At 43.4% G+C, this 19,986-nt stretch overlaps 1 protein-coding gene across 3 annotated transcripts in view; it reads right to left on the bottom strand.

Annotated features, from left to right (window-relative positions):
* Nucleotides 1-19,986, bottom strand: part of LOC146647649 (integrin beta-1-like) — a 35,252-nt gene that overhangs the window by 12,038 nt on the left and 3,228 nt on the right. For 2 of the 3 annotated variants that reach the window (XM_085387964.1, XM_085387963.1), the window contains 2 exons: nucleotides 3,039-3,105; nucleotides 1,316-1,401 (listed from right to left, as the gene is read on the bottom strand). In XM_085387964.1, coding sequence (XP_085244090.1) covers nucleotides 1,316-1,401; nucleotides 3,039-3,105 — 153 coding nt within the window. Of the gene's footprint in view, nucleotides 1-1,315; nucleotides 1,402-3,038; nucleotides 3,106-14,393; nucleotides 14,451-19,986 lie in introns of all 3 variants that reach the window. The other variant, XM_085387962.1, reaches the window with a different exon arrangement.

Below are 19,986 nucleotides of genomic sequence, written 5' to 3'. Positions count from 1 at the left end.
CTCTTTTTGCCTTTAGTTTCTCTCTTTTTGCAACGAACATGTACAGAAATGTAAAATGTTTCATATACATATGTATACATCCAAGGCTAACCAGGTGTAGGAATTTGTTGATCTGTGTTCCCACAACCTTGCTTAAAGTGAACATGAGCCCTTAAACACATACATGTGAATCTTGCCTCACGGGTATCAGTCAGTGTTTCCCCCCCCTGTTTCATTTCAGATAAATTCACTTATTTTAAGAGTCTCTCACCTAAACATGGTTATAACCATACACTGAAGTCAGGTGACAGTAGAAGTGGAATCTACAGCCATGTTCATACATAAATGTAATGTGGTTTTAAGAGAATCAGGTCAGTATGTTTTCCACGGTTATCCACAAGTAGCGCAAAGCAGGAAATGGTCTGCTTCAGAGGTATTTGAAATAATGGAAATGCTCTGTATCCTCTGATAAGGCGAGGGAGCTGCTTGGACAGAGCATGCAGAAGACAGGAAATGCCCGCCCACTCTAATACCACTGAGACTTTATACTAGGGAACTAGCAGGTTAAAGATTGGCCTCTGTGCCACTGAGGGGCAGAGAGAACAGCTCCTGATGCCCCACTCTGTGTCTAGTGTACCAACTTAAATATACGCTGGATTATAAATCCATTTTTAGTTACAATCGAAGTATAAATGTAAACAAAAATTCTACTTGCTTGTGTTAACGTCACTGACACAGCATAAAAAGAACTTCATTTACATTTGTTTGTTACTGTGCATGAATGTTTAATTCCAACTGCATGTTTTTGGTCTTTTCCCTCATACTGTGGTCTGTTTGTATTTCAACCACAGCAAGAAAATCCGCCTTAGGTACACTAAACATCTAATTAAGCAGCTTCATCCTGACCAAGTTTCCAGTGAAGAAGCAGCAGCAGGAGCAGCACTGCTGTTTACAATTAATGGACCAACTGTGGTTTACTTGCCATTGGGTGAAAAACAAAAAGTCTCTAATCGCTTAACTCCTGAGTACTTATACTGCTTACAGGATGAGTACAGATTACATGCACGCATTCATATAAACAAAGGTGAAAGTTAATTTAATTAAATGGATTTTATTGCATTTTGTCACTTGAACTATTTCATTTGTTTTGAATTGCAGAATGACTCCAGTCTTGTACTCCTATTTAATAATGGTGACAATGACAGATATTACAGTTTTCATCATTTTTTGTGCAGCTCAAGGAAACTGAAACTTTCCTCACTGATAAAGAGCTCTCTGATATTTTTTCACTCATGTGATAAAACAGCTTTGACACAGCTTTGCTGATCCAACTCACTTCATCTGTGCACCATCCACAGATCTCAGAGACCTGGATGCATTCCCCACATGACTGCGCGTTTGCCTTGATGCATATGCTTCCATCTGAAAGAGATGACACAAGTTCCTTTTAGCCAAGATGATACAATCTTTTCCATTAGCTCACTAACTCAAAGCAGCTTTTGGCTGGAAAGCACCCCCCCTCCCTCCTCCTCCCTTCCCCCCTCCCAGACCAGAAAACTGAGTCATGCTGGGAAAAGCTCCAGACAACTCACCAAGTAATGACCTAACTCCATAAAACAAAAAACTCCAACTGTTGGCCAAAAGGACTAACAGTCATAAAACCATGAATGAAGATTTGAAAGGGGAAAAAGCATGAGAACAAGCCAGTGTGAAAACTTTTCTATCACTATCATTCATAATGTGTGTCAAGAGCAAAAGAAAAGAAAGAAAAAGAAAGTGTAACAATAAATCATTTCTACTTCAGGAACTATTTGGTGGTTCTTGGGTGGTCTGTGTACTTTACTGACCTCTGTAAGACTTCTTACAGGGCAGTTTTCATGGAAAAAAGAAGTACATACTCATAGGCTAGTACTTCTGTGCTTGAAGCTAATTGTTTAAGAAAGGACCACTATTTTTTAAAACCCAGTCAGATGTCAGATCAAGAATAGCAGAAACAAAGGAAGAGTCAAAAATAAAAATCAGATATAGATCAATGAGGCAGTGATCAAGTGGAAAGAGATTCTGTGCCAGTGGGAGTGGTTTTGCAGTAGTTAAACTCTACACACCTAATACAGAGATGCTCCATGAGGAGGACAGGAAGTCAGTCATAATACAGAAGACTGTTATGAAAAAAGACCACATGCACACTTAACACCTTCCTTATGTGCACACTACCAAGCCAGGAAATTTGCCTTCTACCAAATATGTATATTTTGATACTCAGTTACTTAACTGAGCAACTGGAATAAATCATCAACAGCACACCGTGAGGAAGGCTAAACCAATGCATACGTCCCAGCAGGGGTGACTTTTGTGGCTTCCAAAAAATACCATATCCTACGGAAATCTATTAAGTCAAAAACATTAAATCCATTTTGCGTATTTTATGTCATTCTAAATGTCAGAAACAAAGACTATTCAGGGTCTTAGCTAAGTGGTGTGCATGCCAGGTCAGATTCGCCTCCTACTCGTCACCTTTAGGTTCAAATCACCAAAACATTGGACATCAGAAACTGATGGGTGACATCTCTGTGGCTAGGCCCATCTTTTATATTGTCAATGCATGTGACGATAACGTCTCTGAAGAGGAGTCTGCAAACAGTGCCTCATGTTCACACTTTGTAATTATGAAATTTATGTCACGCAGGCCTAAGCAAACCCTCACATACTCGTGGAAAATATAACAGGCTTCACTCTGCTTGTTATATTGCGTGAGTGCTTGTGTTTTTTAAAAGATTGCAAAAGCCTACATGTGGCCTTGTATCTCGGTTTTGCTGCATGTAAAAACATTTTTTTTAAAAAGGCTGTTGCTACATCAGCAGACTTTGACCCGTTTAGTTCCCTGAAACAGGTTCCTGAGAGAAACAGTTCCACATTCTTAGGATGAAAAAATAAATATTAGTAAATTAGTGCTCTTGTGGCTGTACTGCAAAGGGATGAAAATACCTTGTGCAGTAGGTTAGATTATAATTAATAGTTAAGATAAGAAAAGGAGCAAAACGGGAACTTTAACTTCCTACCTTGCTGTGCCAAGCTGCCACTGAGGGCTGCTGATAATGCTGCTATTAAAAGTAAGCTCAGGTCCATCTGCAAAATAAAACAGAGAAAACAAAACAGGTCACTGATAGATGACATTAAAACATCTACATTGGACACATTTTTACAACAGCTGCACATGCTGAAATGGCTTTACAAACATACTAAATTCTAAGAGAGCAAAGAGAAAGAGGAAGGTGCTGGCATGTGCTGTTGTGGTTGTGGAGGTTGAATGTGGCACAGAAAAAAAACTTTAAAGACATTCAAACTCAGTGAGATCTGAAACTTGTGTGGCCTAAAATACAGGAAGATGGGTTTCTTTTTAAAAACATACCAGGTTTCAGATTTAATTTCATCACAGCTGTACATACTTATAGTTATAGAATATTCACAACATACTTCATACCGTGTACATTATAACATACCATAATAGACCCATTTCTGTAATATACTTACATATCTATATTATTGCTAATATATATTGTAATATATCTATATCACTAAAGCACTTGTGGATGGATGCAAACTGCATTTCATTGCCCTGTACCTGTGCATGTGCAATGACAATAAAGTTGAATTCTATTCTATTCTATACATTAGCTTCTATGGCACTACAGCATTGCACTTAGTTAAACCTAAATTAGCTAATTTAAGTTGACACTTTATTGTTTAATAAAATGTCATTTTTAGTTCAGCTTTATTAGTTTGAAAAATTTGGAGTAAATATTACAACACAAACTTGCAAACTCACGGACATCTGGGGGTCAAATGTCTAAAACACTTGCCAAAGAATTAACAGGCTTTAAGTCTTGATCATGACAGTCTTTTAATGTCTATCCCATCATATGTTGTTGAGCTTCTGTCTTTACCATGAGATGAAAGCAGCAGCAGGGAAGAGCCATTCCCATTTTGAAAATCCTAAATAAGGAAAGCTGATTCACCCACACTCAGCTGGCCTCAGCTGCCAGCTCATCATCACTTCCATGGATCAACTTCCTGACTGTATCAGGCGGACTGTGTTTGGATGCTTTTAGGCCAACTCAGGCTTACTAATGAAATTCGACAAAAGTAGGAAGATAGAACAAGACTGAAGTGTTCTCTTAGGCTTTACTGTCCAAGTATCTCATAATGACTTAAACAGAAAACATGTAATGACTCTAGCAGGCATGACGAAATTTCAAGCTGCCCATACCAGAGAATGTAAACTAGGAAGGAATAACTTGTGGTTGATTAAACAGATGCCTTTCTACCACACTGTGTACTAACCACACAGCAAAAGTGGGGGGGAAAAAAAAGCAGAACTGAGATGATCAAGATTTTCTTTAAGTTTAGTACCTCATACTCATACTGTGAACCCAGGCATCAGATTAGCAAACTATATTAGCTAGTGTGAAATATGTAACTCGTCCCAATTTAAATTAAACAACTGTATATACACAAGATATAGAAACTATAAGACACTAAATAAACATTAGTATTCATTGAGAAGTATTTAAAAAGAAAAAAAAAGCTTGTAGTTAACATCATGAGATCAAGAAAAGGTGTGAATGTGCATTTATAAAGATGAACAAAGAAACATGATGTGCAGAGAATCCTACTGCACTCTAACTAGTCTCCTTAACAATTTAGTGACAGATTTTAAGAATTCAACCCCTGGAGTAAAATCAAACTGTTGAGCGCAACTTAGTTTTATTTCTTCTTGTCTGTTTATTAGTTTTGTCATTTTGGTTTAAAATAAATAAAATGTATATCAGAAAACTCCACCCATACCAGAAAAAAAAAAAAAAAAAAAAAAGAGTTAAGGGTGTCCACATGCATGTACATTCCCATATTTGGTGAGGCTGTTTCATACCGCCTCCTGAATCTGTGCCGTTATCAAATCTCCAGCGACACACTTCTTGACTGTCTGCCCAATCCTCAAACTCACAAACCAATTTTCAGTGTTTTACTCACAGTAAGATAACACTAAGGAAATAGTCTGTTTAAAGGAAATCCAATCGTTGTGACTCAAAATAGTCTGTTTGGATAGTGTTAGGATAATAGGCAAGGGACCAAAGTCTATTCATGTGACCCAAGAAAAAGAAAGGTCATTTAACACTTATGTAAGACAAGTTTTGATATGAAAGGTGCATGTATGTATGTTTGCTGTTGTGCAGTGGGTCAGAGAGCACGGGAAACCACAAAATAACCACTTCCTATTATATCGGAAATACTGACCGACTTAAAGCAAGTTTCTCAGTTAAAAATAAGAACATGTATTTCCTACGGCATTAATCAAGCATTTCTGATTCTGATTTCTGTAAAAAACAAACAAACAAACAAACAAACCAAAAACAAAATATGACATTAGCAGAAAAAGTGCACTGCAGTGTGACTTTTTTTTTTTTTTTTTTAATCTTTGCAGTCACGAACAACAGATTATAGCTCACTCTTTCAGTTGATCAGTAAACAATCTCTCTTCAGAGTTACAACCAACTAAAACTCGGACACAAACAAGACTGTGTGGCAAGACGGACAAAATGTTTCAACATGAAACACATCCAGCACGATGTGAAGACTTTGAGCTCCACCCCGACATTTCTGAAGGCCAACTCTGTCTGTCGACTACAAATTACAGAGAGATGACAGATTTGAAGGCACTCAATGCCTCCTTTTGTCAAAGGCATTGGTATTTGTGTTGCTAATCTTTGGGCATGACATGGCTTACACATCTCTCCTGAAGGAAATATTCTGAACTCGCGACTCATTTGGTCTTTCCTTAAATATACATTTATGTCTTAGTTGTCTACATTAAATTTAAGAGAAAGAGCAAGCAGCAGAGAGCTACAGCCAACACCCAACTGCTGAGCGACAGGTTCACCTACAAAAAGGAACAAAAGTTTCCTTCCACCTAGATCACTAGGAGACTTAAAGATCCTTTGAGCTAATGACAACAGTGTAGGATACATTACCTAATTTAACATAGCCTTTGCATTTATTAACAAGCTACTGGGTTTAAATATCCAGACAGACAACTTACTGCTTAGTTTGAATTATTTAGAAACGCTTACTTAACAGTTTTATTTGAACCAGTGTCTGACTGTTGAATGGGAAAGGCTCTTACTTGTTCAATAGTATTGATAGAACATTAACATGTGCAGCTGATAAGAACTGATAGCTTCAAGCTAAACAGTGTGAAGGCTTAATTTGTAACAGACTGTGTGGCTAAGCAGCTTCTCACAACTGTAAAACATGATAGAACGCCAACTGGCATAGGAGCATGTCCTACATACAAGGTTGAACACCGATCACTATGACAATATTTGGGACTTCAAAGGATTTATGTTAGTGGTAACCTCAAAAAACATCTCATCTGCTACAGAAGATCCAGTTAAGGTGTAACATGCTTTAACCCTTGTGTCATCCTTTAAAAAAAACGGTTAGTTATGTCTATAACTTCTGTTCCCTGAAGGAGAGGAACGAGGTACAACACATAAGTATGGGATATCACGCCCTCGCGTGTCCTGGCTGAAGAAACCTTTATTCACGCCTTTACGGCAGATGACGTGTGATGACACGCGCAAGGCCCCGCCCGCACATATAGCCGCTGCCATCACCGTCATCCCTCAGTTCGATAGCCGCTCTTCACCGAGCCAACTGCTCAGTGGGGCCACCCTGTGTTGTACCTCGTTCCTCTCCTTCAGGGAACAGAAGTTATAGACATAACTAACCGTTCCCTTTCAGTCGATTCACTCGGTACAACACATAAGTATGGGACCTATATACACGCCCCGCAGAGCAGCCACCGAACCGGAACGGGACCACCACATCCTTAGTGAGTGGTAGACCCAGCAGAAAGGACAGCATGAGCCACCGAAGGGGCTGTAACGTCCAACCGATAAAACCGCACAAAAGTGTGCGGCGACGCCCAATTAGCCGCTGCACAAATATCAGCCACAGGCACCCCTCTAAAAAGAGCCCATGAGGTCGCCATCCCCCTGGTGGAATGAGCTCCCACCCCGTGGGGCAACGCAAAACCTCCGGTGCTGTATGCCAGCGAGATAGCTTCTACAATCCAGTGGGACAGCCTCTGTCCGGACAGAGCTCTACCTCTATTCGGATTAGCGAAGCAGACAAACAACTGGTCACACAAACGCACATCCCGAGTGCGCTCAATGTAGGTGCGTAGCGCACGCACCGGACAAAGAGAATGCACCCTCCTCTGCTCCTCAGATTCAAAAGGAGGGGAGCAAAAGCTCAGCAACTCAAACTCCATTGAACTATAAGATGCAGGCATGACCTTGGGAAGATAGGCGGCATTCGGACGCAATACGACCTTGCGGCCATCAGGAGAAAACTGCGTGCAGGCAGGATGCACAGACAGCGCATGAAGGTCCCCCACTCGCTTCGCCGAGGCCAAAGCGAGAAGTAATGCGGTCTCATACGAAAGAAGTTTCATATCTACCGACTCAACGGGTTCAAACGGAGGGCCACAAAGGGCCTCCAGCACCAAAGACAAGTCCCAAGCCGGGACACTGGACTTAAGCACGGGCCTCAGCCGGCGAACCCCTTTCAGAAAACGCACGGCGAGGGGATGCGCACCTGGTGTCACCCCGTCAAAACCGATATGACAAGCAGATATAGCCGCTAAATAAACCTTGATCGTCAAAAACGAAAGGCCTTTATCCAACAGCTCCTGCAGGAATGTCAAAACATCCACAATAGAGCACTGAAATGGGAGAGTGTGGCGGTCCTGGCACCATCGCTCGAAGGCTCGCCATTTGTAAGCGTACAAGCCTCTAGTAGACGAGGCCCTGGCGCTCTGAATCGTCGCTACCACACTAGGTGGCAGACCCTTAGCAACCAAGTTTAACCTCTCAGCAGGTAAGCATGAAGGTGCCACAGATCCGGGCGCGGATGAAACACTTCCCCCCCCGCCTGAGAGAGGAGATCCCTGCGGAGAGGAAGCTGCCAAGGACTTGCTGCAAGCAGGCTGATTATTTCTGCATACCACGACTTCGCGGGCCACCAAGGGGCCACCAGGATCAGAGAGAGGGAATGCCGACGCACCCTCTCCAGAATTGGAGATATCATTTCCACTGGGGGAAATGCATACAGGAGCACGTCTGGCCATTGGTGCGCTAGCGCGTCCAAGCCCAAGGGTGCATCGTGGTCGATTATGGAGAAGTACAGGGGGCAGTGAGCATTCACCCTGGAAGCAAAAAGATCTATTTGCGCCTCGCCAAATAGATCCCAAATCTGAGCCACTATTGAAGGGTGTAACCTCCATTCTCTCACCAGAGGACCCCCCCTGGAGAGAAGGTCCGGCCCCAGGTTCAGGTGGCCCGGGACATGGGTGGCTCTTAGAGTCAGAAAATGAACACTGCACCATAACAGCAGAGAGCGAGACAGCTGCAACAGGGGAAGAGAGCGTGTTCCTCCCTGCCTGTTTATATAAGACACCACTGTTGAATTGTCCGTCCTGACTAAGACATGCTGGCCCTGCAGGACTGGACGGAAACGCTTTAGAGCTAAGAACACTGCTAACAGCTCTAAGTGGTTGATGTGCAGCTGGCGCTGAGCCGCGGACCAGATCCCTCTCACTGACGCACCCTCGCACAGCGCTCCCCACCCACTTAGGGAAGCATCTGTGGACACCACCTTGCGAAACAACACCCTCCCAATCCGAGAGCCCTGGTGCAGTAGCCCGGGCTCCCTCCAAGGACGGAGAGCTAGCATGCAAGACGCAGTTACCGGCAGCCTCCTCCGGAGGTGACGCGAAGCACACAAACGGTGAGAGAGAGTCCAGCGTTGAAACGCTCTCATTTTCAACAGCCCAAGCGGCACTACGGCGATCATAGATGCCATCATGCCCAACAAGCGCAATATCGTCTGGAAACGCAGTCTGCGTCCCAGCTGAAATTGAGCGAGGCAGCGATGAAACGCGGCCACTCTGTGCTCTGACAACCGTGCGCGGCTGGAAAGAGAGCATATTTCCAGACCGAGAAAAGCGATCTGTTGACCTGGGATTAGCGAGCTCTTCTGAAAGTTCACAGAGAACCCCAGTGTCTGAATGTGTGACAGAACCCGCGACAGCTGCGTCTCCGCCTGTTCTCTGGAGCAAGCCACGAGAGCCCAGTCGTCCAGGTAGGCCAAGATGCGGATGCCCCTCTTCCTGAGGGGCGCTAGCGCTGCCTCGGCACATTTCGTAAAGGTGCGGGGAGCGAGCGACAGCCCGAACGGCAGCACTAGGTATTCGTAGGCTACGCCCTCGAATGCAAACCTCAGAAACTGCCTGTGTTTCGGGTGTATAGCGACATGAAAATAAGCATCTGTTAGATCGATTGTCGCAAACCAATCTCCCGGGCCGACTGCACTCAGGAGCTGTCTGAGTGTTAGCATCTTGAACCTGTACGTTCGCAGGTACGTGTTCAAGACTCGCAGGTCGAGGATGGGACGAAGCCCTCCCCCTTTCTTCGGAATGACAAAATAACGGCTGTACCAACCTTTGTCCGTCTCCGAAGCGGGGACCACCCGTATTGCTCTCTTCTGTAATAGCGCCTGTATTTCCTCTCTGAGTACCAAGGCTGCCTCGGGGTTGACAATCGTGTTCACGACTCTTTGGAAACGAGGCGGCTTGACCCGGAACTGCAACCGGTAACCCATGGCAACGGTTTGCAGCACCCACGGAGAGGGGGCGCAAGCGCGCCACTGAGGGAAGTGAGCAGCCAGCCGGCTGGCCTGCAGCACTGACGGCGGGGCGCCGTCGCCCCCCAGTGTGTCTGCAGGGGACTGCATCCCCTGCCTGACCTGGCTCATTTCGCCTGCAGGTTGAGCATTTGAGATTGTTTGAGAGTAAACAACACTCTTTATTGATTGCAACATGGGAACATGTACATTTATACATTTTGTTGGGTGCACCTTTTCCGGGGCATAACAATGAAAAACAGCGGGAACACTCGATGTGGTCGCTTGAACATTCAACACATCTGAACCGTGTGCAGGGGTTATGTGCTTGGGAGACCGCGATAGGGAAGTGCAGCGCCTTCTGGGGCTGACAACCTGAACAGAACTTAAGCGGCACCTCTTGTGCGGCAACAGAGGGGTAAGAGCAGCGTCTCCCTGCTGCCGGATCCCTTCCCCACTCGCAATCACAGCTAGGAGGGCTGAGGCTTCTTCCTCCTGGGCGTCGGGTCCCGTCGGGGGCCCGGGGGAGGGCCTTTGCCCCAGGCCGACTGGCGTGGAGCTCGGGCCGGAGTACGTGCTCTCGCCGGCGGCCCTCCCACTCCAGCAGTGGGCGCCGGTCTCTTGCCAGCTGTCAGAGGAGCGGCGGGCCTGTGAGAGCTAGCAGTGGGCTTGGGCTGGGGCTGGCGTCTGGGGATGATGTCGCGCAGAGCTTCCGTCTGCTTCTTCCTCAGATCGAATCTAGCCTGAATGGCTTCAAGTGAATGTCCGAATAACCCAGCCGCAGACACTGGTGCGTCCAGATACACAGCTCTGTCTCTATCAGGGACGTCGGAGAGGGTCAGCCACAGGTGCCTCTGCGCCACCACTGTCGAAGCCATCCCTCTGCCCAGGGAGAGCGCTGCACAGCGAGACGCACGGAGGATGTAATCCGTGGTGACTCTAACCTCGTTAAGAAGAGGTGACAGCGGGCTGTCCTCCGGAACCAGCGATCCAAGCTCCGCCAGGCACATTGCTTGGTACGTCTGGAGCATGGTGACGGAGCTCATGGCTCGAGCGGTGCCGGCCTGAGCCCGATAAATCTTCTCCAGCTGCGAGGCCGAGAATCTGCAGTGCTTGGACGGCAGAGTTGCGGGGCCACCGACACCATGGTTATGGGACGGGGCCAGATAAGCAGCCAGAGGCGGCTCCATAGGGGGTGGGTTAGCTAAACCAGCTCCCTCGGCGCCGTCCAATTCCATGTACTGTCCATAGCCGGGCACAGTGACGCGGGTAGACAGAGGTTTGTCCCATGACGCTGTTAGCTCGCAGAGAAAGTCTGGGAACATGGGGAGGCAGTTTTTGGCCGTTGCGGGCTCCGGTGGAAGGAAAAAACCCGCAAACCGCGACGGCTTCCGAGCTGGTGGAGGAGAGGGCCAGTCCACCTGCAGCTTCTCAGCGGCACGGCGAAACAGGGAGAAAAGAGAGGTGTCATCGTGGCCGACCGGCGCAGCAGCGGCGGCATATTGGGTCGACAATGAGCTCTCCTGCTCATCCTCCGACAAACCATGGATGTCCAGGCCGATGTCCAGCACGTCATCGTCTTCCTGGGGAGCGCTGGCGGGCTTCAACCCAGGCTGAAGCCCGTCAGCGCTCCTGCATGGTTCCGGTCCGTCATCGGCTAACCCGTCAACGTATTCCATGTGGTCAGCCCAGCTAATCGCGGGGACATCGACCTGAAAATTTTCGTCTTCGGACTCGGACGAAGCCGGGGCTCCAGACTCGGAAAGAAGAGGGTCATGCCGTGCGACAGCCGAGCGTCCCAGCACTCTTTCCACAAACGTCACCCGTCTTTCCAGGGTCGAGCGTCGGAGCTGGCGACAAAACGCACAAGCTTCGGGCTCCGTCAACGCTCTCCTAGCGTGGACGATCCCCAGGCAGACAGGGCAGGCATCGTGCTGGTCGCTGTCGTGCAAAGAGAAACCACATCCCTGAGGACAGGGGCGAACAGAAGATTTCTGCTTTGCTCGCTTCGGTTTGGAGTCCATTCCCAAAACGCAAAGCGAAACGCTGCACAAGAAAAACTTGAAAATAGCGCTCCGCGGGCAGCCTACACACCAGCTGGGCGGTGGAGGCTAACACCAACAGGGGCAGTTAAGCTAGGTTCAAGTTGGCAGACAACGGAGCTAACTAGCAGTAGCTAGCTAGCCCAACTCAGCAGAGGTGTTCTCAGCGAGGTGAAGAGCGTAAGAACTGAGGGATGACGGTGATGGCAGCGGCTATATGTGCGGGCGGGGCCTTGCGCGTGTCATCACACGTCATCTGCCGTAAAGGCGTGAATAAAGGTTTCTTCAGCCAGGACACGCGAGGGCGTGATATCCCATACTTATGTGTTGTACCGAGTGAATCGACTGAAAGGGAACTTACGTTGATCACCCTGGGGACCAAAAAAGGTCCCGCCCCAAAAAGTGCAATAAAAATGTTATATACTAATATTTTTTACCACTTTAAATGAGTCAGTCTTTTAAGACTACTTCTGCCTGAAATATTCACATAAAGTTTTAATTATATTTTCGTTGTTTTAACCCTTTAAATCCCAGTTTTATTACATGAACGCCCTGTTTTTTTAGCCCCAAAAAACAAAAAAACTAAATATTTTCAAAAAAAAACATTTGAAGTAATATTTGATTGTTATTATAATTAGGCCTTTAGATGGACTAAAGATTGGCACCAAGAGTCATTTCGATCGCCTTTTATTTTTTTTCCAGGAGCGCATTTCATAAAATGCACACTATCGACCACGCCCAAAAAGTGCAATAAAAATATTAAATATTAATTTTTTTTTTCACTTTAAATTGGTCAGTCTTTTAAAACTACTTCTCCCTGAAATATTCATATAAAGTTTTAATTATATTTTCGTTGTTTTAACCCTTTAAATTACAAAAAAACTAAAAAAAAAACTAAAAAACTAAATATTTTCCCAAAAAAACATTTGAAGTAATATTTGATTGTTATTATAATTAGGCCTTTAGATGGACTAAAGATTGGCACCAAGAGTCATTTCGATCGCCTTTTATTTTTTTTTCCAGAACCAGAAAATGGTCTCCAGGCGGCAAATGCTGCTCGTCGAGGCCGAAATGAGTGCATTCTCCCGGGTTAACTCGCGACGATGATCGGGGCATGTTGCGTCGGACTCCTTTTTCCAGCGCACACTTCCGGTACCACGTGACAACAAATACGTCATTTCCTGTTGACTAAAAAAAAAAAAAAAAAAAAAAAAGCACCCTCTCATGGTCCTAGGGACCGAAAAATGGTCCGCCCGATCAGCGGGCGAAGCCGCTGCTGCACGCCGGAAAAGAGGCGTCATTTCCGGCAGGTCTGTCCAAGCAGCCCGCTGTTTTCCAGCAGAGGTCAAATGTGAAGCAAGGGCGCCACCCGGTGGACAAATAAAAAAATTACAACTCTAAGGCCTGTAGTCCAAAACGAAACCTAAGCTGGAGACCTGACGATCCCTTTGACCGTAAATTTTCTGGCGTGAAAAATAGCGTTTATAATGGAAGTCAATGGGCCCAAAACGGTCCCTAGGGTGATCAGTGTGAGTATTTTTGCTGCTCAGCCGTGTTAGGCTGATTTAAGAAAATCAGACTGGAATTTTAAATATTTTACAAAAACGAAGCCGTTTGGCAAGTTTGGCTATATTACACCCAACACAGTGAAAATGGCTTTCATGCAAACAAACAAAGGGACCCAAAAAGGGCCCAGTATGACACAAGGGTTAAACTACATGATGATTATGGAAAAAAGCTGCAGATGAGTCTATCAAAAGATAAATGAGGGACCTTTCATATGCTATAACTTCTTTTGATCAGCCACTCCATCGCACATGGTGATATGGTCCTTAAAGTTTACCCAAATGCACTTTTTGAAGTTTTCGCTGGTAATTTAACCCAAAACAGCTTAAACCTTCAGGGTTCCAATGCTGGCTTCTGCTACTCTACATCACTGACATTCAACTGGTTTTACTACTGAAACTAAAATATATTCTAAGACAGTGATGCCCAGTGATTGTTTATAGAAAAACAAGATGGCTTGGCTTTAGACTGTGACATTTGAGGTGGGTGTACAACTGATGTCATTGCTGGTTTTAACTTTACTGAATTTAACAATGTTCATTTTGTAAATTATGGTCCACATTAGAGTCAGAAATGAGGATGAAGCTGGATCAAAATCAACCAATTTCTTTATGTAGGAAAAACATTCAGTGAAAGGATATGTTTTGAGGTGGGTCTATATTGTGATTAGGAAGTTGCTCTCTCTTTGTTTCTCATTTATATCTATCCCATGGCTCGCCCTGATTAAAAAAACAAAACCACACACACACACACACACACACACACACACACACGACCTCATTTAACCAATGAAAGCACAGTGTGGCAACTGTAATTGTGTCAAATTACAGTGGCTACACCCATATATATACATATATACACACACACATATATAGCTGCAATTACACTCATCATCAGGGAATCTCCAGCATATTTCCCCCATTTACTTATCAGATTTTCTGTATGATCTTAGAAAAAGTGGTAAAAGTGGTTTATTCAGTATTCATATTACTCTTGCACAATAACGTTCAGTGTATTAGCAGAAAGTTCTGAATTCACATTGTGACTACACAGATTAGTCTGTACCATATGTGAGTTGAAGGAGTTGGTCCTCTACATGCCATGCTGCTTCCTTGCCGCACACTGTTGGTAAGTAATGATTAAAAATGTCATAATTAATTTTAAAAAATTAATAAACCTGCCAACAAATACAAGTGATAACACAACTGTGACAGTTATGTTCCCATTTAAAACCTGCTCTGAATCACCACACGGGAAGACGGGACAGACCTGCGAGCCTAATGTTTACAAGAACATGCGTAAACTGTGGCTAACTATGACTTTGTATGGTCACGCTGATGGAGACAGTACAAGTTCTCCATTGGTGCTGCATTGTAGTGTCACACTTTTTCATAACAATTCAGCTCCTGCTGATAATAACCAGCACAGCTCTTACCAGTACAACTGCAGTAACTGGGATGTTCATCTGAACAATAGACTGGACTGGACTCATAACTCAGACGCCCTCTACAGGAAAGGGCAGAGCAGGTTGTACCTGCTGCGGAGACTCAGGTCGTTTGGAGTGGAGGGCCCACTCCTGAAGAAATTCTATGACTCTGTTGTGGCTTCTGCTATCTTTTATGGCGTGGTCTGCTGGGGCGGCAGCATCTCTGCTGGGGACAGGAAGAGACTGAACAGGGTGATCCGAAGGGCCAGCTCTGTTCTAGGATGCCCTCTGGACCCAGTGGAGGTGGTGAGTGACAGGAGAACGGCGGCTAAGCTGTCATCCCTGATGGACAACATCTCCCACCCCATGCAGCAGACTGTGACAGCACTGAGCAGCTCCTTCAGTGGGAGACTGCGGCACCCACGGTGTGGGACGGAGAGATTTCGCAGGTCTTTCCTCCCCACTGCTGTCAGACTCCATAATAAAGACTTTAACTGATCAAGCACACACATCCATACATATGCAATAATACCAAGTGCAATAATCCTTTCTGTCATCGTTGTATTTTTACTCAGTTGTATATAGTATTTGTATTCTATTTTTATCTTATTGTATATTTATTTTATTTTATTCTACTGTATATAGTATTTTATTTTATTCTATTCTGTACAGTTGTGTACTGTATTTATTCTTATTGTATTCTAATTTTTGCCTCATAACTTTTGCACTGTCCACTTCCTGCTGTGACAAAACAAATTTCCCACGTGTGGGACTAATAAAGGTTATCTTATCTTATCTTATCTTATATGGTCAGGCATTTCTTAAATAAGTGCTCACATCCAAATGCTACCTTTCAATATCAATAGCCTTACACTGAATTTCAAAGTCCACTTTTACTAGAAAATGTCACCATGAATCAATATCAAGAGATTCAGCTTTGGCAGCCATTCCTCTGAAACACAGAGGCTATTATTTATTTACTGACAGGAAATTAAAAGGGAACCATTGTACAAACACAGTTTTCTTAACATAAGTGGGTTATAGGAGAACTACCTACAACCGATCGTAAAAAGTTGATTGTGTTCATCTGGGCGTAGCATTTTCAGGAAAAATGTTTCATCACTCTTCTTCTGAAGACTTCTTCAGATCACCTGGATGAGTAACTTGGACTGAAAACGCTACGGCCGGATGAACAGACTCAACTTTTTCAGATTTCCTCACCTGGATGACTGAGCATGCATCAAGATACCTACAACTTCCATAACTGTCTAAAATTTTACAATGCCACGAGGCCCAGTAGTCAGCACCGTCCGTCTTCCTCTGACAGGAAGCTTTAAACAAACAAGGTTTAAAGTAAAACAGACGACATCCTGCTAACCAGCACGGGCCTACAGTCTGATGAAGAAACTGGTGTGTCGCATGTAGCACTTGAACAATGCAATGTGTAACCACATTCAAAAATATCTCATGTTGTTGGCAACATGAGCCACACTTGCTAAACCAATCTGACACTGTCTGTGCAAAGTTAAGTATAATGCAAAGTGCCAGAGATTTCAGCAATATTTATAGAGCAATTTGATCAACGAAAAGTCTTAGCACACTTGGACCACATTTAATTAAGGCAAAAAGTCCGTGTTGTGTGACTTAACAGAAGTTTGTTCATTTTCTCTCATTTTTAGGTACTTTATAACAAAAATACTTTAAGGTACTGTAAATACACTCCACTTACAACAACCTGTTCAAAAACCACAGTACTAGAGACTTTCCTTTGGTGTAAGACCAAAAACCCTTGTTCTGATTCTTTTTACATTTATTTATTTATTTATTTATTTATTTATTTATTTATTTATTTTCTGTCTTATTTAAACAACCAGTAAATCATTCATCAGGACCAATTCCAGTTCGGGCCCAAAAGGAACTACTCTGGTCCCAGAATCTGGAAATAAATATAGATTTTTTTTAAACTTGAGGTATTTTGTATAATTACCAGCAAGTAGGGTTGTGCACCATGTTACAATTTTCCAACTGTTAGTTCAACAACTGGCAGAAGTAAACATATTCGTCCAATCCTTTTTTTTTTTTCTTTTTTTTTTAAATTTTAATTTTAATTTTTTTAATTCGTCCAATCCTCCAAACGTACCGGCAAAACATAACACGCTAACAGAAGTTGTGTCATTTTCCATGGATTACTTTGGATAGCCATAAAAAAAAGAAAAGAAAAGAAATGAAAAAAGTTTTTTCCAACAACTGCTGAGAAAAGTTGACTGAAACTCAGTCCTCCACAGCACCTTTTACTACGATTTGCTGCCTGCTGCCTGCCATCAGCCCCGAGGCGTTTTGATTCAATTTGCAATCAGAAGGATGCCTTAGGGACCAGACCCCACGCTCTGTGATGAAAATTCACTGAGAATTATTTTTGTCCTGCAGAAAATCGACTCCTCTCTTATTTTGACTTACATTAGACACTATCATCCCAGTAACTGCTTTTCTGAAAGGAAAACAGAACATCATATATTGATTGATAATTTAAGATTCGCAGGCAGAACAGGACTGTAGCGGTTAGCAACACAAAGAAGGGTTCGATTTCTGTCTCCATAGTCTCGCTTTCACTCAAAGTACTAAGACTTGTCAGGTTAACTGGTGATTCCACATTTGCTGTAAGTTTAAATGTGAATGTCACTAATTGTCCATCTCTTTGCATTAGTGTGGAATAAACTACCTGCCCAGAATGTACCCTACCTCTCACTCTATGATAGCTAGGACAGGCTCAAAGGCCCCCTCCAAGCAAAATGGTTCAAATCTAAGACAGCAAGCTGTTAGGGGGAATAAAATGCCTAACTGAACGCAAACAAACCCCAAGTTTGGGGCAATACAATTACATCTGATATCTCTGACTTAAAACAATGCTGGGATTTTCTCAGGCAGGGTAAGTATGAGAAACACAAGAAGTAAACAAGGAAGTTTTGACTCAGACTCTGCAGATGTGTGTCATCATGTGTTACACAAAGTCTGAGGAGAGAGACCACCTCTTTTAAAATGGGATTTAAAGTTGATGCCCGACAACTCCTCTAGGAAAAAAAGGTCCCATAAATTGTTAGGCTGATATGTGGAAATGAAAGAGTTGCTCTGATTTAAAGTAAAACACGTCAACCAAGTGAAGCCTAAAAACCTGCTGTCCTGACTCCTCTGTGACTTGCCTGTCAATACAAATATGAACAGTTAAGCCCGGTGTGGTGAAAAGGAAGCACATCTGTTAGTATTTAGTATTCCATAATATATATGTCTGTTTAAATTGTGGATGACCGCAGTCCAAAACAATAATGACTGGCTGTGTTTATGGTGTTTTAAAGCTAAATCGTGTTTCTGTACAAAGTGTTATGTGATAAACACGAAAAATAGAAGCATGACATGATCTAAAAGCCTACGTCTACTTTGCACCCCCCCCCATGTCAATCTCAAATGTATTCAGAACACCCGCAAAAAGCTTCCTGCCAAATAGGTTCTGCTGACGTGCAGCTTCCTCGACTTCCTCAGGCTGAAAATAAAAAATAAATAAATAAATAAAAGAACAAAAGAAAACAAATGGTTGTCTAGACAACACTCTACCCACACGGGCTGAATAATCTTTGCACTTTTTTAGCCCATGACTTAAACAAAAAAGTCATACATATAAATGAAATTATTGAAAAGAATAAGCACCAATTCTGAACAAAAACATATCACTTTATGCCAACTATTTGCATTTGTGCATGCCAATATTTAACGTGGAAAATGTTTCGTGACTCTTGCTCGTTTCTCATTGGTTTCTGGTTTCATGTGAGCTGAGGTTAGCCACTTGGTTTCTTGTTGGCTTACATCATTTTAAATGTGCATCACACTATTAGACACTGAATATTGTGAACTTGTTGCTGTGACAATTTCTGATACTAATCTACTTTATTAAATTTATTTTTGCTCTTCATCTTTGTCCCTTTTACTGTTATTCTCTCTGAAGTCTGATCTTATGCAGTGTAGATATCTGTGGTCAGATGCACAGTATCCCTGCACAGTAAGACCTGTAACACTTTCATTTTTCCCATCGTCATCAGACAATATTATAATCATTTCTTTTCCGATGCACAAACAATCCCCAATATCATATGTTACATTTAATAAATGGGCTCCTACCTGAAACCAGGGCTTTTACTAATGATTATTTAATTAATCTTTCAGTTATTTTCTCAATTAAATGTTATCAAACATCTAATTTTTCACACGAAGTTTCTAAATCCAAACATGGAAACAAACATCTATAAATTGCTTCTTTTGTACAACCACTGGTAAAAAAACATTTAGTGTTTCTATAAATTAAGCAGAAAATCATCACAAAGGCTTTTCAGGATAGAGGTGGTGTTTATGTATGCAGCTATCCATGTGCACCTGAAAGGAGACGCAATTGTGTGTTCTTAAATTAAATGTGGACAAACTTCAATAGCACCATATTTGACTGCAACTGTGAGCTCAGCATGGCAGCACCAGCTTTCAAAAATCTAACCTAGTTTGATTTCTCTAGCTCAAGCTGTTGCTTTAAACACCATCTTTAAAAGTTCCACATTGACATGGTTTCCCGCCTTGTTTCAATGTACATTTATTCATTATGTAATGGATATCATGTAATGCCACAATGTGGGCCTTAAAAAACTGACAGCTACTGTAGCAAGCGCACTGGTGAAAGCGTGACTCTTCCAAATCTTCTCTGAGAAATATGCAAAAGTGAAAGATGGTTTACAACACAAGTCCCCATTGTTCTTACAGAGTGGGTCATCTGGGAGTTCAGAGACCGAGTCGAGCACCCTTCCCCCACAACCAAGCTCTGTTTGCCACCCGGTCCACATCTGCTGCTGAAAGTCACAGTCTACTCTTGGTTCATTAGGCCCCCAAACAACTCAGCGTGACTTTTCATCAATTTCCTTAATCAAACCACACCCAGCCTCATCCAATAGGCCGTTGAAGGATCAGGATGGGCACGTCCATTGTCAGAGCACAGTTGAAGGAAATGACCCGCTTGCAATTTCAGTGATTCCCTTGTAGCACTTCCAAAAACCATGTTCTACTTTCTAGCTGTTTTTCCTTTCGTTGCGTGTGCATAATTTGTGTACTTTTTTCCTGTTACAGAATCAGAAACCATCATCTGGCAACCAGCTGACTAGAAAAAACAGTTGAAGGGAAGTTACTCTTTCCACCAACAAGTGT

This window comes from Rhamphochromis longiceps, linkage group LG18 (genome assembly GCF_057381845.1).
Source record: "Rhamphochromis longiceps isolate RC_006_pf linkage group LG18, R_longiceps_female_GT1.1, whole genome shotgun sequence".
Classification (NCBI taxonomy): domain Eukaryota; kingdom Metazoa; phylum Chordata; class Actinopteri; order Cichliformes; family Cichlidae; genus Rhamphochromis; species Rhamphochromis longiceps.
This window is presented reverse-complemented; position numbering and strand designations above follow the sequence as displayed.